The following is a 25,375-nucleotide window of genomic DNA, read 5'->3' as shown; positions in this document are numbered from 1 at the left end:
GGTGGCTCTTTCCCGATCGGGCAGTCGCTATGCACCTCAACTTTACTTTCTTGTCTCTCGTCTCTCATGTTCCCTTCATAATTTATCTTTCGCAATGCTGTCCACTGGGCTATGGAAAATAACGCATGATATGGTAATCAACAGATCAAACACACGATAATTGATAATTACAAACTCGAACACTCTCCACCCACATCACAGCGCACATGTGCATCAGCGACACTCTGTCCGATCCAGAACTTGACTCCTTCACCGTTCACTGGCGCCTTCCAATCCTGCACCTCGACATCCCAAATACTGATATCCTTGCGGGTGATCTCAAGCGTCAAGTCCTCGCTCTCACCAGGAGCCAGAGTCTTCGTTTTCTCGAACTGACGCAACTGCCGCGATGGAGTATCAACCCCCAGGCTGGAAGGCATCTCCACGTATAGTTGTGCAACGGCACGTCCTTTCCGCGAGCCCGTGTTGGTAACCTTCACCTTGACCGAGAAGGCGACGTCCCACAGAGCGGGATTTCCGCCCTCTGCGCCGCCGGCACGTGGCGCGGGTTTCGGCTCCGTCGTGTATCCGTCGGGATAGGGGTACTTCTTTGTCGAGTTGGCGGCTGCACCTTGAGGGTTATCAAGGTATGGGTAGAGGTAGCGCCAAATACGATCGAAGTTCTTGGGCCAAGCCGCTTCGGATGCATTGGGGATGGTCGTTGGGTACGTGGGTGTGGTGCCTTTGGCAGACCGAGTTGGGGGATATGCACTATCAATGGGGGTATCCACGGAAAGACTGGGTTCTGAGAACTTGAAGGTAGTATAGGAAAGTCCATGCCCAAATGGGTACCGAGGAGTGACGTTGCTTTTTAGGAAATGCCGATAATCGATGTACAAGCGCTCGGTATAGTCGTCTTGAATCTGGCCGAATGGTTGTTGGAGCAGGCCCACGCTGGCTGGATAGTCTGACTCGCTGCGGGGGATCGTATAAGGCATGTGTCCGCTGGGACTGTAGTCGCCAAAGAGAATGTCCGTCAGGGACCAGCCGGCCTCCTGGCCAGGCAGATGTGCAACAAGGACTGCTTTGACGGAGTCCAGGTCAATCCATTTTTCCATTATTATAGGGCCAACCGTGTGAACAACCACAACGACTTTCGAGAATTTCTCCGCGGCAGCCTTTACAAGGTCATCGCCATTGTGCCACGCATACAATCCCGCCGAAGTGCGGTCTCCGGGGTTGCCGTCGACAGTAATATAGTTCTCCCCGGAGTCGGAATTGATGAAAACGATGGCAACGTCCTGCGACTTTGGGGAAATGTTGGAGGGGAACTTGTCTGTGATGTAGAATTCAGCATTGGACGATAGGTTGGCAATCGCTTGCTGGGGGGTGACAAGGTATGGCAGTCTAGAAGTTCCACTTCCCCAGCCCATGGTCAGGACTCCCTTGTTGCAACCTTGATCAGCACACTTGTTGAGACCATCTGGATTTGCGCCAGCATCGGTGCCAAAGATCTTCAACGAGGAGTTTCGACCTAAAGGCAGGAGGTTGTCCTCGTTCTTTAGCAGCGTGATCGCGTCTCTCGCCACGGCTCTGGCCGTGATGTTGTGGTTGCCCTGGACATTAACATATTGGTTGACGACACCAGAGGGCGAAAACAAAGCTCCCGGATATAAAGGTCCTTTTTCATCCAGCGTGTTGCCGGAGAAATTAGGGAGAGGGTAGTCTTGATCCTGACCCATCTTGTACCATGTTGCCACAATTCGCGTCACCTAATTTCGACATCAGCAACCCAAGACCTCTCTCTCGAGCCCGAAGAAAAACATACCATATCGTTCAAACGATCGACCGGGACTGATCCATTGAGAATAGAACGAGAGAGCTCCCAACCCCAATAGGTGTTTCCAAGTAGCGGGATAGCACCATCGCCAGGCATATCCATGTCCAGACCAGCCAATGCCGACGAAACGCCGCCAATGTGTGCCAGCCAGTCGGTCACGACAAATCCCTGAAACCCTAATTCGTCCTTGAGGATCCCGTTGATGAGCTTGCTATTTTGACTACATGCCGAGCGATTCACCTTGAAAAGAGAGCATATTAGCAATGTCATACCGAGAGATGGAGAAAGGTGAGCTGATACTCACATCGTTGTATGCGATCATGACTGAGCCAGCTCCGGCTCTCACGCCTTCAGCAAAGGGCCACAGATAGAGCTCATGAAGGGTACGGTCATCTATATTCGAAGAATACCCTTGAGTCACTATAGAGCTCATACGATGCATCTCCTGCTCGTTGCCGATGAAATGCTTGAGCGAAGCAATCGCTCCGGTACTCTGCATGCCCTTGATCGTCAGAGCACCCCCGACAGCCTGAAGACTGGGATCCGCGCCGAAACCCTCCCAGTTGCGACCCCCTCGTGGTTTCCTTCCAATGGCGTTAACTGACGGGCCTAAGAGAACATTGATGCCTTTGCCCCGTGCTTCTTCACCGAGTCCCACGCCTCGCTCATACATGAGATCCTTGTCGAAGGTAGCCCCTACGGTGATCCCAGGTGGAAAGGCTGTATTGTGGTCTGAGTTGCGTACTCCAAGTGGGGAATCATGGAGACAGATATTGGGAATCCCTAATCGCAAAACGCTTCCTGTCTGGCCCGCACAAGGTCCCATGAAGATACCCGTGCCGGTTGTCAGGTTCACCTTCTCGGCTAAGGTCATCTTGCTCACGAGTTCGTGTGCCTTTTCATAGGCGTCCGCCCAGTTATCCAGCCAGCCGCCCTTGGGCGCCGGGTAGTATGGAGGAGAGTAGGCATCATCCGAGGCTCTTGCACTCAGACCTGGCTCCGAGGCCGATGATAGAGCCGAGGGCAGCAAGATAGAGACAAGCACCAGACACAGCGATCGAGCAGCCATGGTCGATTCATTCAAAAAGACCGCACCACGAATTCAGCAGCACCTCTTCAAACGGACAATCTTACTGTAAAGCCAACAAGAGCCACAGCGGGGGAAGCCATACCAGTTATACGGCTCTGATGACCCACGATACCCCAGCAGGGAAACAGGGCAACTGATCATGGGATCCCCACAAGAGCGGCAGTTTACAGGGTCATTTGGCTCCATGCTGAATAGGGGAAGGGCGATTGGGGATGCAAGATAGCCTAACCGGAATGCGAACGCGACAGTCCGCGTGCCAAGCAGAAGAGTATTCGAGCCGAAGACGATCATTGCTGGAAAATCGGATCGCAGGACCACCAACAGACCAAAAGGATGTCATACCCAAGGAGCGGACCACAAGCGGCTGCAGAATCACAATCTCGGGAACCCTGAAGAACGTTCTAAGGGGGAATGGTTGATTGTCGATCCATCCACTCCCCGTCGCCAGCCTGGGCTTCTAGTGTTGTGCTACTGGCCCAGAGAGTGGGGTGAGCACCAAAGTGCGTGCCCCGAGCACTCGCAATGATCGAAATCTCATGAACTACTCCGTACGTGCCAGTGGATCGAATAGGAGAGCTGCACAAGGGAGAGGACGTCGCTTGGCCATAAATTTGCGTCGTGAGGCTCGTCTCGGCTCCTCCTCAAACTGCCAAACCTCCAGTGTATTATGTCTCCCGACGAAGCGCACGCCTCTAAAGAAAACACGGGGGATTTCCGTTTCTCCAGTAAAACAACACACCAAGCGCCTCGGAGCACTACTCGGTACAGCCTGCCTGCCATGCTGATCGATGCAATTGGAATGTTCCCCGCAGAACTTGTCAGCCACGAGCTCTCCCATGATCAAATCAGATGGCAGCAATCTGAATCCCAGTGACCTTCCTTGGAAAACGGAACGGAGATTGTCGATCGAACTCCCTTGAGGGAAATCCTCCGGGCCTCGTCGGGCGACAACTGCTGCTTAGGGCACGGCGTACCTGCCGATCGCCTGGTGGATATTTTTAGTTAGTTGGTGCCGCTAACATCTTGATCGTCAGGGGATTTTTGAATAGGTCATGAGGTGTGAAGTGCTAAATCTCATCAGGCCTTATGGGCATTTGATCATGCATACATACATTTTTCTGAGGGTGGATTATTCCGACATATTTAAACATTAACTAGAAGGATTCCATGGCACTCTGTTGCGCTTTTACGTGCAATGTCCAGACGGTTCTTATTCTGACAAAAATATTAACGAGAGCACCGAGAAAGATAACCATGAGGGTTTGCATGGAAGAAACAAGAACAAACAGAACAAAAAGCACCTATGGCTGCCAGCACCTCTAATCCTGCATGTTTCACTCTACCCTCAGAGGAAATTCGGTAGCTGTCATCCCAGTCATATTATTCTCCAGAGTGTCGAAGAAGACATGGTCGAGCTCGGGTAGCAACACACAATTCGATAGACAGCCGTTGACAGGATGAATTAATACGTTGCACCGAGGCTCGGGGATTGTGTTGATGAAACGAACCAGCAGGTCCACGTTATAGCCATGGAATGGAGCTGTAGGTCGGGGATAGAGCTGGTGCATCTGCAGTTGTCGAACGAGAGTTCCAGCGATCAGTCGGTCGCAGTCATCACAGCATCCGTGATGCACAAGGGTCTCTAGGCGTCGATAAATGATTTGGATAATATAGCCGATAGAGTCCTGGCGTGACTTCTCGATGGTCCCTGGGCCGATAATCAACTCCGTTAAAGACGGCTCTACATCAAGGAGGCTTTTCTCATTGGGATACACTTACTCAGTAAGCTGCCGGGAATCATCGGCGTGGGCAAATCAGACAAGGGACCGATGCTTTCTCGCACGGCGATTCCCGTGGTCAACTCGAAGAGATTTTGGTCACGAAAGATCCAAGCAATGAAGATCCACTTTGTCAAGTCCGCCGTGTACCCAGTCGGTACCTCTTTCTTCAAATTCTCGATCCATACTTCGGAGAAGGCCTCGACAGCCTCGATGCACCGGTAGTGGTCCGCCAGCACCGCAACCATGAACAGCATATCCGGAGCGAGGAATCGCGGTACCTTGCGCGTCTGGCAATGCAAGACATCCAGGAGGACGAGTAGCGCGTCCACTTCATTGGCACAGGAAGGAAGGATGTCGCTCTCGCCGAGGTCCAGCATTGCCTCGAGTTTGGTGCGGAAGAATTTGGACACTAGAGTTAGATGTTTCGAGGATATCAACACTCGCAATTTGAAGACTCGGACACCGTCATCTTGTTGAAGACCTAATAGAGAAGAAGGATCGAATTGCATTTCAGGCGCATCCGATGAAAACATGACGGTATTGGCAATATCGTCAGAAAGGCCCTCATTCGCTAATAAGGTCCTGGGGGTTGAGAGTGGAGTGTACGTCTCTGCTGCCAAGTTTATGAGTGATTAATGGGTCACCCAGCAGACAAGCACAAGAGAAAAGTGCGAGAAAGACAGAATGAGATGAGCTACTACTTACTAGTCCTGAAGACGCTCACATGAAGTTGGCCTAGGCACTCCTCCACATAAAGGAGAAGGTCACCTTCAGGATCAATGACATAGAAACTGGGGTCCATGATCAGAGATGATGTGCCCCAGGGTGTATGAAGAAGATGAGGCTGCAGCAAGAGCTCAGAGCTGGGTAGAGGATCAGTCCAGTAGATTAAATAGGACTGGAGAGAAGGTGAATGGATTGATATCACGGCGGTAGTCTCAGTATTCACGGGAGCTCTCCGGTAGGTAGTTTTATTTTCACCCTTCATGGCGTAGTGAATGAGGGCTTGTTATCACTCTTCTCTCATCAGACCGACTGTGAGAGAGAAAATGAACAAAAGAAAGGAGATATTAAAACGCATATGTGAAACAGGACAAACGTCAAAGAGGCTTTAATTTCGTAAGCTCATTATCAACTATAAATGTCTAATCTATAGGAGAGAAATGATAAGGTATGCAGATAGATACAGTCAACGAGAATCTCTCTATTCAAAGTAGCCAGGGTACAACCAGGTCAGCTTCTCCTTGACCTCGGGGTTCCAGTGGGGCAGAGCGGTGCTGAGGCCGAACTTGATGGATCCCTCGACGTGCTTGGCCTGGACGAGCTCGGAGTTCTTCTCCGCGGACAGTTCGTCCAGCACGGCGGTCACGAAGCGCTTGGCGTTCTCCGCGTTGGCCTTCATGTTGCCCATCACCATCTCGACGGTGACGTCGGCGGTGGACTCGTGCCAGCAGTCGTAGTCGGTGGACATGCAGATCATCTGGTAGGCGATTTCGGCCTCGCGGGCCAGCTTCGACTCCGGAAGGCAGGACATATTGATCACACTGCCGCCCCACGAGCGGTAGAGCTTGCTCTCCGCGCGAGTCGAGAATTGGGGTCCCTCTGTGTGACGGTCAGAAATCCAGGTCGTAGAATCAGAGCCCACAAAAAGGGGCATCACAAAGATAGTAACATACCCATGCAGACCAGGGTTCCTCGGTCATGAAGAGCAACACCGTCGCCCTCCAAAGTGTGGCCGCAGGCGCGGACAATCTTAGCAACACCCTCGTCGAAGGGGTCGCCGAAGGGCACGTGGGCGACAGCACCTCCCTCGAAGAAGGTGAAGGGACGGATACCCTTGGTGCGGTCGATGACCTGGTCGGGGATCACGAAGTCGCGGGGCTTAATCTCCTCCTGCAGACTGCCGACGGCGGAGAAGGCGATGATGGTGCGGACGCCGATGGAGCGGAGGGCGGCGATGTTGGCCCGCGCGGGCACCTCGTGGGGCGCAATCTGGTGGTGCAGGCCATGGCGGCTCAGGAACGCAACGGCGACGGTCTGGTTGTTGTGCGAGCACTGGTGGTGCAGGATCGTGATGGGCGAGGAGGGCTTGCCCCAGGGAGTCGTGATGTCCAACGAGGCGACCTGGGAGAAACCAGGGAGCTCACGAAGACCAGTGCCGCCGATGACGGCGATGCGGACGGGGTCTATACGGGAAGAATTCGAGTCAGCGTGGCTCGCAGTTGGGACTGAATGGGCTGTTGATTCGGCCACTGAGGGGAGGGAGGGGTTCCATCTCACCCTGATAAGTGGAGGGAAGAGCAGCCATTCTTCGAGCCAGTTGTCTAGCGGATTCGATCTTTCTAAGGGGCTTTGTGGATTTAGTGGAGAGGAAACGGCGAAGCGAAGAGACAGGCAACATACAATGGGGCGCGGAGAGGGAGGAACGAAGCGTGAAAGAAGGCTTCAAATCACGAAAACTCCGCGGCGGGGTCGATGTCTCGATCGGGCAATTCCGTCGCCTTATCGCACGTGGGGCATCCTCAGGCAGCCAGGCAGTCAGGCACCAAGGCATGTCGGCCATCGCCGCCTTTCTCGATGCTCCTTCCAATTCATCCATTTATCCATTCTTCCGTTTCTTCGGTTTCTCCTATTTACATAACAAGGTGGCATTGGTTCATCCTAACTATCGACCGAATCATCTATTCCAGATTCCAACCAGCGTCTTAGGCCGGTCGCCATTCGTAATGATGCGCCCCCTTTTTAACCGGCCCTGGATCTTCTCCTGGAACCCCCGGCCGGTCATATGAATGAGCCCCGAAGAAGTCCATCTGGCCTTCCATGAACTTCGTGGGGAGTGTCGTACCGCCAACATACTTCAGGTATTCCAGAGTAGCAGATATCGCGGGGATGTACTGATCAAAGACGGTTCCTTGGATCACAATCTCCTTGAGGCTGGCGAAGTTCTCGTGCAACTCTCGCGCAATTTCGTCGACGGTTTTCATATTAGTGAGGCGCGTAGCGCCGGCCAGTGCCGGCTGCAGGAGATCGGCAATCGCCTCTGATCGGATAATACAGCCTGCGCGCCAGATTTGCAGGCATTTGCCGAGGTCAATATCCCAGCCTTCGTCTTCGGATGCGCGTGCAATTAATTCAAGGCCTTGGCAAAATGAGGCCAAGAAGGCGCAATAGACTGTGCGTCGCAGAGTTTCAATGAATGCCTTGCGATCCTGGATTCCCTCGATAGCACGAGGACTTGGTAGCTGCAATTTCTTCGCCGCCTGAACGCGTTCTGCGCGGTTGCCACTGGCTATTCGCAAATAATGAGCCGTGGCAAGAGAAGGGGCCGACACATGCCGGGCGGCCGACTCCATGATGGACCAGAAGGGCGTTCCCTCGGTATTATCGTCGTCCTGTACAACTTTATCAAGGACTTCGTCCAGCACGTATCCGTCCCCATGACTGTCGCTCTGGGAAGGCTTCTTGGTGTGCAACATGTCGACCGCAATTTCCAGCAAGAAATTGTTGCGCAGCTCGCCTTTCTGATTCCACTGGGCGAAAATGTCCCCGATCTCGTCATAGGTCTGACCCAGTCCATAGTGAAGGATGGACCAGGCCTCCGCCAGGGTCGATAGCATTCCTCCCTCGATTCCATTGTGAACCATTTTCACGAAATGACCTGAACCGGCAGGCCCGATTCGCGTCACACACGGCTTGCCCGTCTTGGAATCTTTGGCCGCGTACCGTTCCAGCAATGGCATAACGAGCTCCAACGCTTTCGCATCACCCCCAGGCGACAAACTTGGACCCCGACGGGCAGACTGATATCCTCCCGACACCCCAATGCCAATCCAATCCACTCCGAGGTCCGCACATTCCTTCTGCCTTCGCTCCGTGCGCCGGTAGTTCTCGTTTCCGCCATCGAGTATAATATCACCGGGGTTCAGCGCGTCCTTCATGGCACCCAGGACTTTATCCGCGGCGTCACCATGCGTGATCGAGAAGATGAACAGCTTGCGATCTCCTCTACCGTCCAGGCTCTTCGTGAAATCATCGATCTCATAGAACCCGGAGATCTTGCCCTTGTAATCCTCGGCCTTTGCGCCCTCCATCACCTGATCCACATTCTTGTGGCTGACGTCCCAGACCGATACATCCAGACCGATTTCCGAAAAGGCAAAGGCCATCATGGAGCCCATGTTGCCGGCTCCGACGATGCCGATGCATTGGAAAGGTAGTAGCTCATTCTGTGTCGACGTCATGCTGCTGAAGAATGGAAGTCGTAGAATAGACGCAAACCTCGCCCAGCGATTTGCCGGATATATATTCCCTGCGTCCTTCGGTGACTTAATCGAAAACCGGTTAGAATTACATCATAATGTTAAATGAGCAGAAGGTCGCATTCCAGTGGTGGTGGAGCCTCCCAATTGACTTCATCTCATCATTACATCATCCATCGACGACCCTTGCAAGCCAGCCAATTTAAATGCAAATCCCCAACTTGATACGCAGTCAGCCAGTCAGCCAGTCAATTAATCACTCCAAAACCGAAATGTCAGCTAATGAAGCACCCAACCCCACGATAACCTTCTCCTACGCCACCTGCTCGATCAACGCGCCCTCCCTCCCCGCCAAACTCGCCGCCATCGCCAACGCCGGGTTCACGGGCATCGAGCTTGCGTTCCCCGACCTCCTCGACTACGGCGCGCAGGTCCTGGGTCACGCGATCGCAGACGATAATGTAGACGAGCTGGTTGCCGTCGCGAAGAAGGCGCGCGAGCTGTGTCGCGAGCACGGCCTGGTGGTGATGATGTTGCAGCCGTTTGCGAATTTCGAGGGATGGCCGAGGGGGTCGCCGGAGAGGGAGGATGCGTTTAGCAGGGCGAGGAGGTGGATTGAGGTGATGGGGTCGTTGGGGACGGAGATTTTACAGGTGCGTTTTATACTTGACAGTGTCTTATCTCGGGGGTGCGTTTTCGATGAGAAAGAAGAAAGAATAGATCAGGGATAGATTGCAGGGCAGGAAGAGCTGACAAAAACCAGGTCGGGTCGACCGACATTCCCGAGGAACGGCTCTCGCTGAGTCGAAAGCACATCGTGGCTGATCTGCGCGAGCTGTCGGACCTGCTGGCCGAGCAGGGAATGCGCGTCGCGTACGAGAACTGGTGCTGGTCGACCCATGCGCCGACGTGGCGGGATGTCTGGGAGATCGTGCGCGACGTGAAGCGCCCGAATGTCGGACTGTGTCTGGATACATTCCAGACGGCGGGCTCGGAATGGGCGGACCCGACGACGGCATCGGGGCGCGTGGAGGACAATCCGCTGGGGCTGATGAATCAGCGGCTCGAGCAGTCGCTGGCCGAACTGGCGAGAGATGTGCCGCCGGAGAAGATCTACCTGCTGCAGGTGTCAGATGCGTATAAGCCGCCTCGGCCGCTGGAGGCGGAGCGGGTGGATGGCATGTGGCCGCGCGCCAGATGGAGCCACGACTATCGCCCGCTGCCGTACGACGGAGGATACTTGCCGATTGAGGCGGTGGCCAGGGCCGTGCTGAAGACGGGATTCCGCGGCTGGTTCTCCATGGAGGTCTTTGATAGCGGACCCGACGGTCGAGGGAAGAAGTACGACCCTGAGGAGTATGCGCAGAAGGCGATGGGGAGTATGAAGCAACTTCTGGAGAAGTCGGAGCGAACCTGTATAGATAATCATTAAAATCGGGTGCGCGCTTTCTGTAAGAATATGTAGAATTTCATCTCTGATACAGTCAATTGCCATAACATTCATAAGCGAAGCTTTTGGTACATCGCCGAAGATTCTGTCATACAAAACGCCGAATATGATGCAACCTGGGGCCCTTCCAGCCCGGAAAACAGTGCCACCGATGGGACGAGCAAATGGAGTGCGCAAGCAGTTGGGGAATAATATATATGCCAAAACCAAAACCAAAATAAGCAGAAGAACGTCAAATCAAATCTCACGAGCGGTCAAGCTTAGGCGTTGCTGGGGTAGGGGACGTTGTAGGTAGGGCAGAACTCTTCCTTGATCGACCGCAGGCTGACGAAGCGAGAAAGCAGGTTTCCGCTGCCCGCCTTGTCGTTGGTGCCGGAAGCACGGGCACCTCCGAAGGGCTGCTGTCCGACGACGGCGCCGGTGCTCTTGCAGTTGAGGTAGAAGTTGCCAGCCGTGTTGCGCAGAGCGTCGTCGGCCAGACGGAGCACCTCACGGTCACGGGCGAAGACGGCGCCGGTCAGACCGTAATCGCCGGTCTGGTCAACCTTCTCGCAGATCTTGGTGAAGTCGGCATCGGTGGCGTCCTCGTAGGTGTGGATCACCAGGACGGGGCCGAAGAGTTCACGGGAGAGAAGAGGGTGGTCGGCGTTGGTGGTGCGGTAGATGGTAGGCTGGATGTACCAGCCCTTGGAGGAGTCATACGTGCCTCCAGCCACAAGTTCCAGCTCGGGGTCGTTCTTGGCCTCATCGATGACCTGGGCCAGCTTGTTGAACGAGGCCTCGTGGATGACGGGACCGCAGAAGTTGGTGAAGTCGGAGGGCTCGCCGACCTTGAGCTTGTTGGCCTCGGCCGCGATGTCCTCAAGGAATTCCTTGGCGATCGAGTTGGCCACGTACGCGCGGGAAGTGGCACTGCACTTCTGGCCCTGGAATTCGAAAGCACCCCAAATGGTCTGGACGACGGCGTTGCGGACATCGGCCGACTTGTGAACGAGATGGAAGTTCTTTCCACCGGTCTCACCAACGATGCGAGGGTAGCTGCGGTATTTGCCCTCGGCAACGCCGTTGGCGATCTGTCCGTAAAGGCTACGGAAGACACCGGTGCTACCGGTGAAGTGGAGAGCGGCGAATTCGGGGTGGTTGAGGACGGTGTTGGTGACTTCCTCGGCCTCTCCGGGCACGAACTGGATGACGTCCTTGGGGAGACCGGCCTCGAGGAGGATCTGGTGGACCAGCCAGTTGGAGGCGATGGCAGAGGGCGAAGGCTTCCACACGACAACGTTGCCCATCAGAGCCGGAGCACCAGCCAGGTTACCACCGATGGCAGTGAAGTTGAAGGGACTGATGGCATAGACGAAACCCTCCAGAGGGCGGTATTCCACACGGCTACTTCTGTTAGCTTCTTGCTGATGGGAGAAATATGGGACACTACTCACTTCCAGACGCCAGGAGCGTGGTGCACCGGCTGCTGGGCATACAGCTCCTCAGCGTACTTGACGCCGAAACGGAAGAAATCGCACAGCTCGGCCGCCGAGTCAATCTCGGCCTGCCAGGCATTCTTGCCCTGACCGTGCATGGTCAGAGCCATGACGTCGTAACGGTACTTGGTCGAGATCAAGTCAGCCGCCTTCAGGAAGACGCTGGCACGGTCCGCGAACGAGGTGGCGGCCCACGACTTGCGAGCCTTCAGAGCGGCATCGATGGCCGCCTGGACATCGGCGGCGGAGGCATGGGAGTAGGTGGCCAGAGGGGCGTGGGTGGAGGGGCTCGACTGGGTCAAGGACTGAGAGCTGCTGATCTGTTCGGCATTTTTTATTAGAAAGTGTTTCTCCATAATGGCCACGTCAATTAACCCACCTCTTTGCCCGCAATCACCAGAGGGACATTGAGGGGAGCATTCTGCTTGTGCTTGGCCAGAGCCTCTTCGAGGCCCTTGCGATCGGGCGTTCCCGGAGCGTAGTGTTTCTACATTTTGGAATTAGCTCTATCTCAATTCACCGCACCAGCTCAGCCCGAAAGAACCTACGTTGGGTTCGTTGTCAATTCGAGGGACCTTGAAAGTGGCGTAGGAGCCCATCGCGCGAACGCTGGAGCGGGCGAGGCTGGCCTTCGCCAATGGAAGGCCCCGGGCACGAAGAAGCAAAGAGGAATGCATGATGGATTCAACACCGCTCAAGCTGAGTCCAGAGGGATGGAAAAAGGCAGGTGAGGTGAAACGGAGAGAAGAGAAGAGAGAGAACGCGGGGAAGCTGTACTTTAAGAGAGCGGTTAGTCAGCGCGGTCAACGTAGGCGGTGACACCGAAGATTGCGCCGAATTGGAGTCGAACTGGCGGTAATATTGGAAACGCGTGTTTGGTACCGGCCTGGCAGTATTTTCCACCGAGTCCGGAGTCCGGAGTATACGCAGTACAGTGACCTGGTGGTTCTACAGCGTAGGCAGGTAGTTCCGGCTGGCTGCCGGGTGGGACGCAACCGGCCCGGCGTTATCGTCGCCTCCATCCATGGATACCGGCATTCCTTATCCCATTACACTCTTCCGGTTCATAGCATAGATAATAATTCCTTGGTTCTATACAATGGAAGCATAATTGATATTATTGTTTCCCTCGGAGCACCTCCCAACCCAGACCGTCTGGGAATATTCTTCTACTTCGTTTCCAGGCCTTTTCTGGCCGTGACTAAGCGCCCCGTCGTCTCCGCTTCCCCGCATCCTGCGCGATGACGTCACTGTTCACACTCCGGACTTTGAGTCGATCCAGTGAACAACGGACAACAAACAACAGCCTGCATTCTACTGGGGTATATACATTTTGATCGCTCGTGTCGAAAACTCAGTCCGTTTAGGATCTACGCAATCCACCACCAAACTCGCTCCAGCCAATTCCGTGGCTGTCGCTCCGAGTCCTCCTCACACAGTCGATCGATCTCCTCTTTACCGCTGAACAGGTCGATCTCCGACACTTTGGTCATCCATGGAGTCTGATACCAGATCTTATGGCCGACATACAACGCCACGAAAATCGCGATCACCAAATACGAGACCAGGAAGTCCGCGGCGGTGAACTGTCCGGGAAAGAACACGGCGTACCCATTGGTCATGGTCAGAACGCTGACAATCAGAATGATGAAGTAGGAGCCCCATGGCTGCAGGGCCGTGCGGAATGGTAAGCTGTCTAGCATGTCGTGGGCAATGAGAGCTTTGCGGAATCGCTGGATCCCAGTCAACGCGTGCTCAATCATCCCGGGACGCGAGAATGGCGGGGAACTCACCAAATATGCAATCGCTATCAAGACCCAGTTGATGAAGCCACCAACAGTGGTGATGTTGGTGAACCAGTAGAAGACGTTGGCCCCGGAACTGGAGAGGTTTAGATACGAAAGCAACCCAATGGCCCAGGTGCTCAGGACGGCCACGTATGGCACGCCGTTCCGGTTGCACCTCGCGAAGAACCGCGGAGCGTGTCCACCGCAGGCCAGCGAGTATAGCGTTCGAGATCCGGCAAACAACCAGGCGTTCCCGGAAGACCAGGCTGAAATCAAAATGGCGGCATTGACCACATGGTTCAAGCCGGCGATACCGGCGTTCTGGATTCCAATCACAAACGGACTGGCCCCGGCACCAGAACCCCCGCTGGCGACCCCGGAGAGCAGACCCGGGTCATTGTATGCCACGGTGACGCCGATGACCAAGCTTCCCAAGATATAGAAGGTGAACACCCGATAGATGAACCGTTTGGTGGCCTTCGGGATATTGCGTCGCGGCGCTTCGACTTCACCAGCTGCAGTGGTGATGAGCTCGGGAGAGAAAATGAACGAGAAGCCCGACTTGATAAGAGCCGTCCAGAATCCGAGGAAGCGTCCGGTATTTCCGGGGACCAAATAGGGATTGAATGCGCCCGGGTTCTGCCAATATCGAAAGCCCAGCCGATCATGCTTGGGACCCCCGCCGAAAAAGAGCACGACGCCCAGGATGATCAGGCCGATAATAGCAATGATCTTGAGCGTCGCAAACCAAAACTCTGCCTCGCCGTACCATGAGACTGCGACGATATTGAGCACCAGGATCACTAGTAAGTTGTCAGGTCAGTCGAAGCGCCCGATAGATCTGGCCGACACTGCAGTGCATACCAACTAGCACGATTGTGATCCAGACTCCCACATTGACGGACGTCGTCCAGTATTCGATGATCAGGCCGGCTGCCGTCACCTCCGTTGCTAAGAGCATCGCAAAAGAATACCTAGGACCAAATACGTAAGTTTTCATCGAGCGTCAGCTCTATCCCGTCGATAGGGCCTTACCAGTAGTTGTACCCTGGAAATCGATTAGCATACATCATCCACAGTGTTAAAGAGACCTGAATTTCGAACTCACCCGCAGCAAAGCCAATGCTTGGCTCCGTGAAGCGGCCTATCAGGTAGGGGACCGAGATGCCCTTCACGGGCAAATAGGTGGTCATTTCACCGAGAACATTCATCACCAGCCAAACAATCAGTGCCATGACGGCATAACTCATGAACAGCGGCGCTAATCAGATGTCAGCTAGCCTCATTCCACTTTCCGACCATCGGGTCTCCTCACCAGGTCCAACCAGAGAAAGGGTTGATCCGGCTCCGACAAAAAGGCCGGTCCCGATGCAACCGCCCATGGCAATCAGCTGCAGCTGTCTTGATGACAGACCACGCTGGGTCTCGGTGTTGATGCCATCGTGCGTCTCTAGCTCTATGGACTTGGTGTCCCCGTAACCGTATGTCTCCAACACCTCGGGCGCGGGCTTGGCCTCCTCCAGGGCTTTTGGCGAGACACTCATCTTCAACCAAAATGAAAACCAAGGAGCTCTGGGGTATTACTCTATGAGGATACATGAGCTGGGGTGGTGCATATAAAACCCTGCTACGCTAGACATCGATGTACGGGGTAGATAGTCAATGCGAGATAACCAGATATGGAGCTTATCACTCCAGGGGCGCAAGATAAGATTTACGTATTGGATCTCAAGTTTCAGGCACGAGAAGTATGCAGAGGAGATCCAGATGGTCGTAGCCACAAAGCTTATCGCCCTGGTGGCCGTTGGAACGGGATTAGGGCATATTCCATATCGGCATCCTGCCGACGGACGGAAAGGGCTTCAATAACCATGCGGCATGGTTCTCTCTACGATGGAATTTTATAATGTGAATCTGGGGTTTCCTCCGCATTCATACCCCGTACGGAGTAGATCCAGGAATCAGAATGTATCCCAGAGTCATCGCTGAGCGTTGAAGTCGAACTACAAAAAGTCCCTGTGACTAATGGAAACGGCGCGGCTTAGGGTTAGACCACAGTTGAGATTAGATAAGAGTTGCGATTGTTATCAATTAGTATTAGTATTGCATTCGGTGGGAGTGGTAGGTAAGTACTAAGGTAGGGAATAAGAATCGCATCACTCTGGTCTAGAATTGGGTGATTGAGTGTCGAGCCGCCAACCATCAGACGAACCTGGAGCCTGACGGAGTAGACACCCGGAGTGATGCCTGATAGTTTAGGCATCCATGGGTCAGCTCTATCCTGTCGGGCCGACGAACAGATAAAGAAATTAGATCTACTCCGAGGACTTCTCCCCATACTCCGGAGTGGTACAGAGTACCGTATTCGAGCTCGTGGCAAGGGGAAGAATACCAAGCGATAATGAATTGCGGCCAATGAGAATTACTGCCAAATACTCCAGAATTTGCAGGATCTGATAAGGCGACGATAAGCCTGTTGACCGGCCCGGTCGAGCAGGAATCCACCCGGTGGGGCTCCTCCCACCGGCCCGTGAACCGGCCTCTTTAGATCATGAACGAAGTACGGCATCTGCAGAGGGGAAGCACTGTGGCTGCCATCGCTAGCTCGCTGGTATACATGAAACAGCATCCGGACAGGCCCTGCGACCGGCCCAGGCTGAGTCGGCCGGCCCTAAACCTGCCCTTGGCCACAGGCTACAGGCCGTAGGTGATCGTCCCGGGGAAGAGGTAGCTTGGCACCAAGATCTCCGGGTAGTACAGTAGTGGCGGTCGATCGCATGCAGAGCCAACAGACGTGTCACGGCAGCTGACTCGACCCTCGACCCTCGACCCTTGTACAAGAGTCGACGCAGAATGATGTCGGTGTCACGAGAGGCGTTCAGGTGACCAGGGGGGTTTCGGTTATTTGGATGTACACCCATGGACTGTGTAGAACCGAGGACATACTCCGTAGTACGTGCTGCGTAAGTAAAATCCGGAGCGATGACTAAGGCAACCGGCTTCCACCGGCAAGCGTCCGCCGTACCCCCATTCGGCCTCACTGACCGGGCGAACTAACGGCACTATCGACCACCGCAGAATAATAATCATGCCCGCCATTCGGTGTGGGCGGAAGATCCCCTCCATGGTATCTTCTACTTATTATTGTTCTTCGAGCCATCTTCATCTTCCTATTCACTACCGGTCTTTCTCTTCTTCTCTCGCCTTCCTCGAGCCATAGTTCATGCTTCCTTATCTCTCTATCTATTGAGAACCAGAAATCCCCTCCCTCCCTCTCGTTATCACAATGAAGGCACCCCGCCGTTCCATGCGGACGCTATCGAGCCTCCCCGCATCCTACGCCAATGTTCGATACGTGAGCCGGACCAGCAACGCGAAGTCCTCGCTGGCAGCGGCCACAAGCGCGACCAATGCGTGGCAACAGATGCCGGCAAAGACGGGCTCTGCCTCCCCGCTGGCGAAGTTGCCGCTGTCGTCCGTTCTGCGATCGCTCATGATCCTGTCGGTTTCGTCCTCCAAGCTGCTCCTGAAGCCTTGCATCTACACGCTTTCCATGCTGGCCCACCCCAAGACGCCGGCCTTGGATGTCGCCAAGAACCCTTTCCTGAACATGCTGGTCAAGCACACCATCTACAAGCAGTTCAATGCCGGTGAGAACAAGCTGGAGGTTCAGCGGTCCATCGAAGATATCAAACAGCTGGGATACCGTGGCGTGTTGCTGGGATATGCCCGGGAAGTGCTCGTGGGGGAGAGCGACGCCGATCCCCTGGATGAGAAGGCCGCCCGCGAAGAGATCCAGATGTGGCTGGACGGAACCTTGCAAACGGTTGACATGGCCCAGGAGGGTGATTTCGTTGCTCTGAAGTATGTTGTTGTCTTACCTTCGCCTCCCTGCAAACATCGAGACTTTGAGCTAACTGTTGTAGATTCACCGGTATGGGTATTCAGGCGCTCCAGCTCCTGCAGCAGCAGGCTATGCCGTCGTCTTTCATGGATGCTTCCATCCAAAGGGTTTGCGACCTGGCCGTTTCGCGCAACGTCCGACTGCTAGTCGACGCCGAGGAGCAGGCCGTGCAGCCCGGAATTGAGCACTGGACGATGAAGTACCAGAAGTACTGCAACTCGCAGACCCCCGGCCGTGCCATCTTCTACAACACCTACCAGGCTTATCTGTGCTCGACTCCGGCCACCATCGCCAGGGATTTGGAAACTGCCCGCCAGGAAGGATACACCCTGGGCGTTAAGCTGGTCCGCGGCGCATACCTCAAGACCGAGCCTCGCCATTTGATCTGGGCTACCAAGGAAGAGACCGACGAATGCTATGACGGCGTCGTGGAGGCCCTTCTGACTCGTCGCTACAACTCGATGTTGCAGTCTGCGTCGAAGGAGCACCAGACCGAGCTACCTTCCGTCAACGTCATCGTCGCCACTCACAACCGGGACTCCGTGCGCAAGGCCCACGCTCTCCGCATGCAGCAGGCCATTCAGGGTGACAGCCAGGGCGTTGATCTCTCGTACGCCCAGCTCCAGGGAATGGCCGACGAGGTCAGCTGCGAGCTCCTGCAGGGTTTCCAGGGCCCGGAGTCGAGCCAGCCTTCCTCGCTGGAAGTGCCTAACGTGTACAAGCTTCTGACCTGGGGATCCGTCAAGGAATGCATGGGCTTCTTGCTGCGACGCGCTGTTGAGAACACCGAGGCTGTTGGTCGCACCAAGCAATCCCAGGAGGCGATGTTCGGTGAACTCAAGCGACGAGTGTTCGGCCCCAAGAACTAAGCTGTTCTTCCGAGTATTCTTTTGTTCACCTTTCTCCCCTTGACATGACTCACGCACTTGCATATACTTTTCTTTTCGTTTTATTCCCTCGGTGTCTTGTTGTTGGCGAAATTGCATCTAGATGGCGTTTATAATTAGTTGATCAGTTGAACTTTTTTTCTTGGTACTGATAATGGGATGAAATGCCTGTTCTTCGAATCCTTCATAATGACTGTAGCGGTTGATGCGGGGAACCACGTAGTTTTAATCTCCAGTTCTTATCGCTTCCTCCACCCCACATTCCCTTCTCTTTGCACTCTCTGAGGAACCGCCAGCACGGCGTCAGTCAACTTTTGTTAAATCACCTCTCGGAACACGGCTCCGACTCTAGATTGTCCGAACGGAACAGCCTTCCTTAATTACGGGCGTCATCTTGTCTGTACTTGCTGACCCTCCGATATCGCCGTTTTTGAGCCCCCAGTCGCTACAAATATTCATATATTCCTCAGTCCATTACCTTTTATCCCTCCTGCTATTAAAGCTTTTCAGGTGCAAGTATATCGAAGTCATAAAGTGGTGATTCACGACGGCTGCACCTATTCCCAAAATGCATCTTCTGTCCGAGCCCACCGTCGCCCAGCTGCTACGGCAGCTGACCCAGGAACAATGCCACGACTTTCTTGACGCCCTGTCCGAGGCACTTGTTACAGTATCATCCCAGGCTCGATCGGCAGCGTCAGAAAGAACGATTCATCAGCCACTACGCACTACTATCACCACCAAAGACCAGAACCTGTCGCTCTTCATGCCGGTTTCAAACACCGTCAGCACGGGGTTCAAAGTAGTGACCGCATCGCAAGCGAACGGAATCATCGGTGTCATCAACATCTTCTCGCCGGAAGGCAAACTGCTCGGCCTGCTCAGCGCCGCGGAGATCACCGCATTCCGCACGGCGCTTGCGATCATGACACTGTTCATCCGGTGTTCCTCCTTGAAGAAAGAGAACGTCGTGATCTTCGGTTCCGGCAGACAAGCCGAATGGCATGCGCGCCTGGCTCTGATCTTGGTTCCGAGCCAGATCCGAAGGATTGTATTTATCAACCGCGGTCGCAAGAGGCTCGACGAGATGAGCGACATGATCTCCGAACTGAAATCCGCCTATCCAGACGTGGCCATCGAGACGCTAGCAAAGGAAGACACTCCAGACTATACGGAGCGATTGCGTTCGGAATTAGCGGCAAGCGACGTGATCTTGAGCTGTACTCCTGCGACGGAACCAAATTTCCCACACTCCTATCTCCACCGGTTTAAGCCCCGGTTCATCTCTCTGATCGGCTCCTACAAACCTCACATGCAAGAGATCGATACGGAGACCGTTCTTTCCGGGGGAGGTCGGGTATATGTGGATTCCAAAGAGGCTTGCTTGGAGGAGTCGGGCGAGCTCATTCGGGCGCAAATCCAAGAAAGTCAACTGATCGAACTAGGCGACTTGTATGAGAAACAGGGGAAATCAGACCCAGTTGTGGTTCCTGATGGGTGTAATGTAGTCATCAAATGCGTGGGGATGGGGATCATGGATCTGATTATTGGCAAGAAGTTGTTGGACGTTGGTAAGGAACGGGGGCTGGGAATGGAAGTCGATGGATTCTAGGGTGTCTTTGCCTTTCTTTGTCAATATCAGACGAGTTGAGAGTATGTCATGAAAATGGAGAATGGAATTTCTTCGGTCAATGTCGGTCGATACTTGGAGTATTACCAGACTATATATACTATCGCCCTCCCAGACTTCACCGACACCGGAAAGGAAATCGTACCCCACAAGAGGCCTTGCGACACACTGAAATCGTTTGCTTAGCGTGCAGGTTCATATTAAAGGGGAAAAAAAAAAAAAAAAAAAAAGCGAATCACTTGCGATCGACGTCGCAGAAGCCGCGGCGGTGCTTATCAAAGGAACCGAACCAGAAAAAGTCCGCCGACTTAAACTCCGCAGCTCCAGCGGGATCTTTTTCTCTCTTCCGCTCTTTCGCTCGCTCGTTCTCAGGCAGAACTAGTCCCGGCAACCGTTCATCCCCCGTCGGTCCGGTTACTACCCTGACCTTTCCGCCGTCGTCCTACAATGCTCCTGTTTCTTCGTCGTCCTCCTTGATCACGACCGCCATGGACGATGGGCCAACAACTCCGGCTGGTCTCGGCCAGCAGAAACGACCCCGCGTTGCGGAGGAGAACCGCAAGCGTGCGGTTCGAGCGTAAGTTCCCCCACGTGGCTCCCACGATTCGCCCCCTGCTTTTAGAATTTTATATCGTTGGAGGCCTAGCGCGGATGGGTTAACTGACGGCTGCAGGTGCGACGGCTGTCGTCGCGTGAAGGAGAAATGCGAGGGTGGCGTGCCCTGTCGGCGATGTCTGCGCTACCGGCGGCAATGCGTCTTCACCCACCCCGACCATGCGGAGAAGATCGCGCGATCGTCCTCGATATCGTATGATCCCCTTGCATCCCCGATTTTATGTGCCTTGTCAAGTGCTGACGGCTGGCCTGTGGCAGTCTTCTGGAACGAACGGCAGGGGTTAGTCGCAACAATCTGGCGGACTCGGAACGAATCCGGTACATGGAACAAATCCTGCAACATTACATTCCCAATATCTCTTTTGACCTACAATCGCTGCGAAAGACCGCCGAAGAATTGAAGCACAAACATCGAGGGTCGGACTCGGATGGAGGCCCCTCCATTCGTCTAGATGAGGAAGACTTCGAGGACCTAGCCATTGACGATGAAGATTTTACCATCAAGGCGCTGCCGGATAATACGACCCGTATGTCGCACCTCTTGCGCTGGATGCCCTGGAACTGTTATGGCTTGAAGCGGTAGGCTAACTAGAGCGGATGTGCAGAATACTCCGGGGAATTTTCCTACTTGAACTTCTCCATGAAGATTAGACAGAAGATTGATGAATGGATGAAAACAGCAGCCCCAGAAGTAACTCCCCCCGAAGTCATGGTTCGCGATCCGTGCTGACAGCGCCAGGCCACTACTGAAACAGAGTTATTCGAGGAGCGATGGCGAGCGACGCAGCTTCAGTCAGGGTCGTCGCTCGTATCCGCATCTATCACCTGTCTTCCGCCACGCTTCGTGGCTGATTTTCTAGTGCAGATATTCTTCAAATATGCGCAGACCAATAACTTCTATGTCGAAGAAGACTGGCTGCGGGACAAATTAAATATATGCTATACCAACCCGTCGAGCCTTTCATCGAATGATGCGGGCTCCGTGTGCTCTCTGCTGATGGTCCTGGCCGTCGGCACCCAGTTTGCGCATATGGAGTCGGCTACCCCGGTTAATCGCATGTCGTCGGACATGGCGATAATGGAAGACCACCACTTCTCGGAAGATGAGGTTGGTCTGACCTTCTATCAGTTTGCGTCTAAACTACTCCCGGATATCATTGCCACCGCTTCGATCCGGAGTGTGCAGGCGTGCCTGCTTATTGGAACATATTTGTTGCCGCTCGATACATCGGGCCTATGCTACACATACTTCGGCCTGGCTCTCAAAATGGCTATTCAAAACGGCATGCACCGGAAATATCTGGGAGAGGGCCTTTCCCCTCGAACGATTGAGGTGCGCAATCGAGTTTTCTGGACAGCATACACGATTGAAAAGTGAGACTCCCGCGCAATTACTTTTCGAATCCGAAACAATATATGCTTACACTGTCCCAGGAGAGTTAGCATTCTTCACGGGAGGCCGGTGTCTTTGTCCGACTCTGACGTAGATGCTGCTATGCCTGTCGATTTTCCCGCTTTGAAGCCCCCCAGCCAGGTTTCCAATCATACCAATATGATAACACTGATTACGCTGACTCTTAAGCTGGGAGAAGTTGCCAATGAAATGTGAGTGAAAGTGTGCCGGTCATCGAACAAGTGCAGATGCTAATGCAAAATGAACAGCTCCGTCTTGCGAAAGTCCAGTAAAGGCCAGCAGCAAGACTGCCTTGAGAGAATGTTGACTATAAGAAAGAACCTAGTCGACTGGTGGTCTACATTGCCCGAAGAGACTGACTGTCGGGATCTCAATCCTGCCGGCCCCTTGTTCCGGTCAAACTTGCATTTGAAGTTGGACTACTGTCTAACTCGTATCTTCCTTGGGCGCCCATTTTTGTTCAGCAGCTTGAGGGGGGTCAACCTGACCACGTTGCTTGGACCAAACTATAAGATGCCTTCGGGTGTCTCCAAAAACCGTACAATCCTGGTCACTGATTGTGTGGAAGCGGCTTTGGAGATTATCGACCTCTGCCGTCTCCTCCGTGACGAGAGTGGTCTCGCGCGTGCGTCTTTCACAGAGTTCAGCTCCTGTCGTGCGGCTCTTCTTGTCATCCTGGCGCAGAGCTTAACCAAGCGAACGGAGCGACTTCGGGAGGCGCTGGAGAAAGGCATGGCGTTGATCCGGATCATGTCGATGGGCGTCGGCTCTGCCCGGTCTGCCGTTAGCGTGATAGAGGCTCTTGAGAGGGCCATTCGTCGCTTAGAGGAATGGAGCGAACGACAGGCTCCTGGCAGCACCGGGGCTGTCGAGTCCGCATATGACCGCTTCAAGAACTGGGAGATGCTTTGGAAGACGGGCCCCATTTCACCCGAAACAGTGCCATACCAAGAGCCGTTTCCCCCAGGAAGATCTGGCCTACCACATGTGCCTATTACGCCGTTGACTGGTACCTCTGGTGGGAATGATCCGATGGAAGGAGACGTGGCCAATACGGACCTCGCCGGATCCTCGGACTTTGCATCCCATCCGACGTTATCTGAAATGCCGCCTTTCGGATTCGACCACTTTGTCTCCAACCTCCCGCAAGAACTAGGCGAATTCAATGCAATCCCCTGTTTCGAGTCGGACGTACAGCAAGGTCTTGCCGGCGATATGAAGAATTCCGATACGAGATGGATGCAATTTATGAATGATTGATAGTTTTCTTTAGGCACTTCGGTGGCTATCACGATCTGTACAGCGAGTGACTTTTGACTTTCAGCATGGTGGTGTTTTTCTCTTAGCTGGTTTGGATCTTTTCCAATACGTGCTTTGCCTGACATTTCGGGTGCATTTTGGATGCAGGATGAGTGTTTCTTCGATACCTATACAGTCTATTGCCCGATGCCTTGGGTTCCCAACGCTGTCATGTAGTTCGCTCGTAGGTATACAGTTCACATCAGAGTAGTTTGAATATGCTATGCCAGTCCTATTAATCAAACACAACCTTTTTACCCGAGAAGGAAGCAGTCTTCTGCTCCTTGGCCTTCTTCGCCGCCTCCCACGAGGGATGCAAGGGCTTGTTATCCTCCGGTTTGCTCGCCGGCGCACCACCGCGTTGCGAACGATCACCCTGGCGAGGCAATGCATTGGCGCCCGTCGCACCCATCGCGCCTCCTCGTCCCTGGCCGCGTCTTCCCCGCGGGCCTTCTCTGCCGTCCGTAGCACCTCGCCGAACATCCCAGCCACTGTCGCGATTATTCCGCTTATTATCCTTCTGGTTCTTGACGTGATTGGCACCGGAACCGAACTTCTTCTCCCACAGGGCGCGACGTGCCTGCTGGCCCATTCGGTTCTTGCGACGCGGAGCGGCGTCTTCGACATCTTCGGCTTCAGACTCGGAGCCGGAAAAGTATCCACCCATGCTGAGGGAGGGCAGGAAAGTTGTGCTGGTGATAGGGGCGGCCGCGGCCTTCTTGGCCTTCTGCTTTTTCGCCGGCGGAGAATCCGGTGAGGGAGATCGAGAGATGGACATGTCCGAGGGGAGTTTCGCGGTAGACAGGTCGATCCCGCCTTCCGAACCATCGTCGCTCGCAGACTGCTCTCCTCCGTCGTCCTCATCCCCAGAGTCCGGCGCAAGTCGCGAATCGAACTGAGCAAAGTCGTCGCTCTCCGCCTCGCTCATCTCCTGATCACTATCGGCATCGTCATCGCCGCCCTTCCTCGATGTAAGCAGCTTCGCGCGCAGCGCAGAACCCGCCTCCTCCCCGCTCTCGTCGCCCGAAACTTCATCCTGCGCTGATTCCGGTGTCGATTTCGACTTCGCACTCCGCTCCTTGGAAGCCTTCGCATCGCCCTTCTCTTTCCCCTTGCCGTCCTTCTTCCCGGCAGGCGCATCCTTCAGGCCCAGCAACTCGCGAATCCCCGTCATGATATCCGGATAGACATTTTTGACCGGGTTGGATTTATACAATCGCGCCATGACGTTCGCCTCGGCTGGTGATTTGGGCCCCTCCGTCGAGACCTTCTTGCTCTTGTATGCGTGGAATTCCGTGAATGCGGTGGTTTCGGCGATGCGCTTCGTCTTGAGCATCTGCTTGAGGAGATATTTGGTCGCGACGATGGGCGGGTCGAGGCTCTGGAGATGTGTTAGTTCCAACCCGTTAGAATCACGACATGTAATATCCCCTCCCCTGCTTTCAAAAGGGAACGAACGAAGAGGAAGGAAAATGACGAACCTTCAACACCTGCACCTCCTCCGCTAGTCGCTTCAGCGTCTCATCTCCGCCCTGGCTCTTGGCCGTCTTCTCTCGTCGGCCGAGTTTCTGCCTTTCGAATCCGCGGGCCGTCTTGAGTGCTCGAGTTAGCAACTGCACGCCTTGGTCGAATTTCTGGCTGAGTCGGATCGTCTGTAGGCTGTGGGCGGGTGCGGAGTCGCGATCGGAGAGTTTTCGTTTCGGCATGGTGGTGTGTTGGTTAAGGTTTCGAGGTCGATTAGAAGTGCGGATGTTGAGAGGAGAAGTATCTAAAATAATTATATTCTGCAAGTGTAAGGTAGATTGAGGTTATTGATTCTGGTGGAGGGATTGGTTGGTTGGTTGATTGATTTGCTTGAAAGATGTGGAGTTGCCGGTCTTTTTTTTTTTTTTTTTTTCCGGCGGTTCGGGAGCTGCCAAGAAGTGGACTGGAGTCTCGCAGCGCTCTTACTATTGCGCTTTT

The 25,375-nt window shown here is 54.2% G+C and overlaps 9 protein-coding genes across 9 annotated transcripts; 3 read left to right on the top strand and 6 right to left on the bottom strand.

Moving 5' to 3' along the window:
• Window positions 1-80: 80 nt before the first annotated feature.
• Window positions 81-3,059, bottom strand: P170DRAFT_375067 (beta-glucosidase). The gene is made up of 3 exons (XM_024845306.1): window positions 2,124-3,059; window positions 1,808-2,059; window positions 81-1,751 (listed from the first exon to the last, which is right to left on the bottom strand). Exons 1-3 carry the CDS (start codon window positions 2,886-2,888, stop codon window positions 168-170), a joined length of 2,601 nt encoding a protein of 866 aa, XP_024710663.1. The 5' UTR covers window positions 2,889-3,059; the 3' UTR covers window positions 81-167.
• Window positions 3,060-4,061: 1,002 nt separating this feature from the next.
• Window positions 4,062-5,492, bottom strand: P170DRAFT_505962 (uncharacterized protein; the record flags this gene model as incomplete). Its single annotated transcript, XM_024854336.1, has 3 exons — window positions 4,062-4,617; window positions 4,689-5,303; window positions 5,396-5,492. 3 exons carry the CDS (start codon window positions 5,490-5,492, stop codon window positions 4,244-4,246), a joined length of 1,086 nt encoding a protein of 361 aa, XP_024710662.1. The 3' UTR covers window positions 4,062-4,243.
• Window positions 5,493-5,894: 402 nt separating this feature from the next.
• Window positions 5,895-8,931, bottom strand: P170DRAFT_443173 (6-phosphogluconate dehydrogenase, decarboxylating; the record flags this gene model as incomplete). The annotated part of the gene is made up of 4 exons (XM_024850514.1): window positions 5,895-6,292; window positions 6,367-6,876; window position 6,971; window positions 7,438-8,931. 4 exons carry the CDS (start codon window positions 8,929-8,931, stop codon window positions 5,895-5,897), a joined length of 2,403 nt encoding a protein of 800 aa, XP_024710661.1.
• A 290-nt stretch (window positions 8,932-9,221) lies between these two features.
• On the top strand, window positions 9,222-10,381 carry P170DRAFT_443172 (sugar phosphate isomerase/epimerase family protein; the record flags this gene model as incomplete). Its single annotated transcript, XM_024850513.1, has 2 exons — window positions 9,222-9,602; window positions 9,713-10,381. The coding sequence occupies 2 exons, from the start codon at window positions 9,222-9,224 to the stop codon at window positions 10,379-10,381; spliced, it is 1,050 nt and encodes a 349-aa protein (XP_024710660.1).
• Window positions 10,382-10,405: 24 nt separating this feature from the next.
• Window positions 10,406-12,770, bottom strand: prnC (delta-1-pyrroline-5-carboxylate dehydrogenase prnC). The gene is made up of 4 exons (XM_024851300.1): window positions 12,426-12,770; window positions 12,257-12,364; window positions 11,836-12,197; window positions 10,406-11,785 (listed from the first exon to the last, which is right to left on the bottom strand). The coding sequence occupies exons 1-4, from the start codon at window positions 12,552-12,554 to the stop codon at window positions 10,660-10,662; spliced, it is 1,725 nt and encodes a 574-aa protein (XP_024710659.1). The 5' UTR covers window positions 12,555-12,770; the 3' UTR covers window positions 10,406-10,659.
• A 393-nt stretch (window positions 12,771-13,163) lies between these two features.
• On the bottom strand, window positions 13,164-14,920 carry P170DRAFT_432895 (uncharacterized protein). The gene is made up of 5 exons (XM_024848364.1): window positions 14,773-14,920; window positions 14,700-14,712; window positions 14,529-14,638; window positions 13,671-14,467; window positions 13,164-13,610 (listed from the first exon to the last, which is right to left on the bottom strand). Exons 1-5 carry the CDS (start codon window positions 14,897-14,899, stop codon window positions 13,248-13,250), a joined length of 1,410 nt encoding a protein of 469 aa, XP_024710658.1. The 5' UTR covers window positions 14,900-14,920; the 3' UTR covers window positions 13,164-13,247.
• A 1,711-nt stretch (window positions 14,921-16,631) lies between these two features.
• Window positions 16,632-18,629, top strand: P170DRAFT_461248 (proline dehydrogenase family protein). Its single transcript, XM_024852018.1, has 2 exons — window positions 16,632-17,528; window positions 17,591-18,629. Exons 1-2 carry the CDS (start codon window positions 16,951-16,953, stop codon window positions 18,435-18,437), a joined length of 1,425 nt encoding a protein of 474 aa, XP_024710657.1. The 5' UTR covers window positions 16,632-16,950; the 3' UTR covers window positions 18,438-18,629.
• Window positions 18,630-18,725: 96 nt separating this feature from the next.
• On the top strand, window positions 18,726-23,628 carry P170DRAFT_461247 (uncharacterized protein). Its single transcript, XM_024852017.1, has 8 exons — window positions 18,726-20,026; window positions 20,458-20,662; window positions 20,759-20,893; window positions 20,959-21,227; window positions 21,306-21,391; window positions 21,440-22,074; window positions 22,135-22,305; window positions 22,363-23,628. Exons 1-8 carry the CDS (start codon window positions 19,024-19,026, stop codon window positions 23,372-23,374), a joined length of 3,516 nt encoding a protein of 1,171 aa, XP_024710656.1. The 5' UTR covers window positions 18,726-19,023; the 3' UTR covers window positions 23,375-23,628.
• P170DRAFT_461246 (BUD22 family protein) lies at window positions 23,540-25,268 on the bottom strand. Its single transcript, XM_024852016.1, has 2 exons — window positions 24,895-25,268; window positions 23,540-24,794 (listed from the first exon to the last, which is right to left on the bottom strand). Exons 1-2 carry the CDS (start codon window positions 25,117-25,119, stop codon window positions 23,649-23,651), a joined length of 1,371 nt encoding a protein of 456 aa, XP_024710655.1. The 5' UTR covers window positions 25,120-25,268; the 3' UTR covers window positions 23,540-23,648.
• Window positions 25,269-25,375: the final 107 nt, after the last annotated feature.

Source organism: Aspergillus steynii (genome assembly GCF_002849105.1).
Source record: "Aspergillus steynii IBT 23096 chromosome Unknown P170scaffold_1, whole genome shotgun sequence".
In the NCBI taxonomy this organism is placed as follows: Eukaryota; Fungi; Ascomycota; class Eurotiomycetes; order Eurotiales; family Aspergillaceae; genus Aspergillus; species Aspergillus steynii.
Note: the sequence above shows the minus strand (reverse complement) of the source record. Positions and strands in the feature narration are given on the sequence as shown.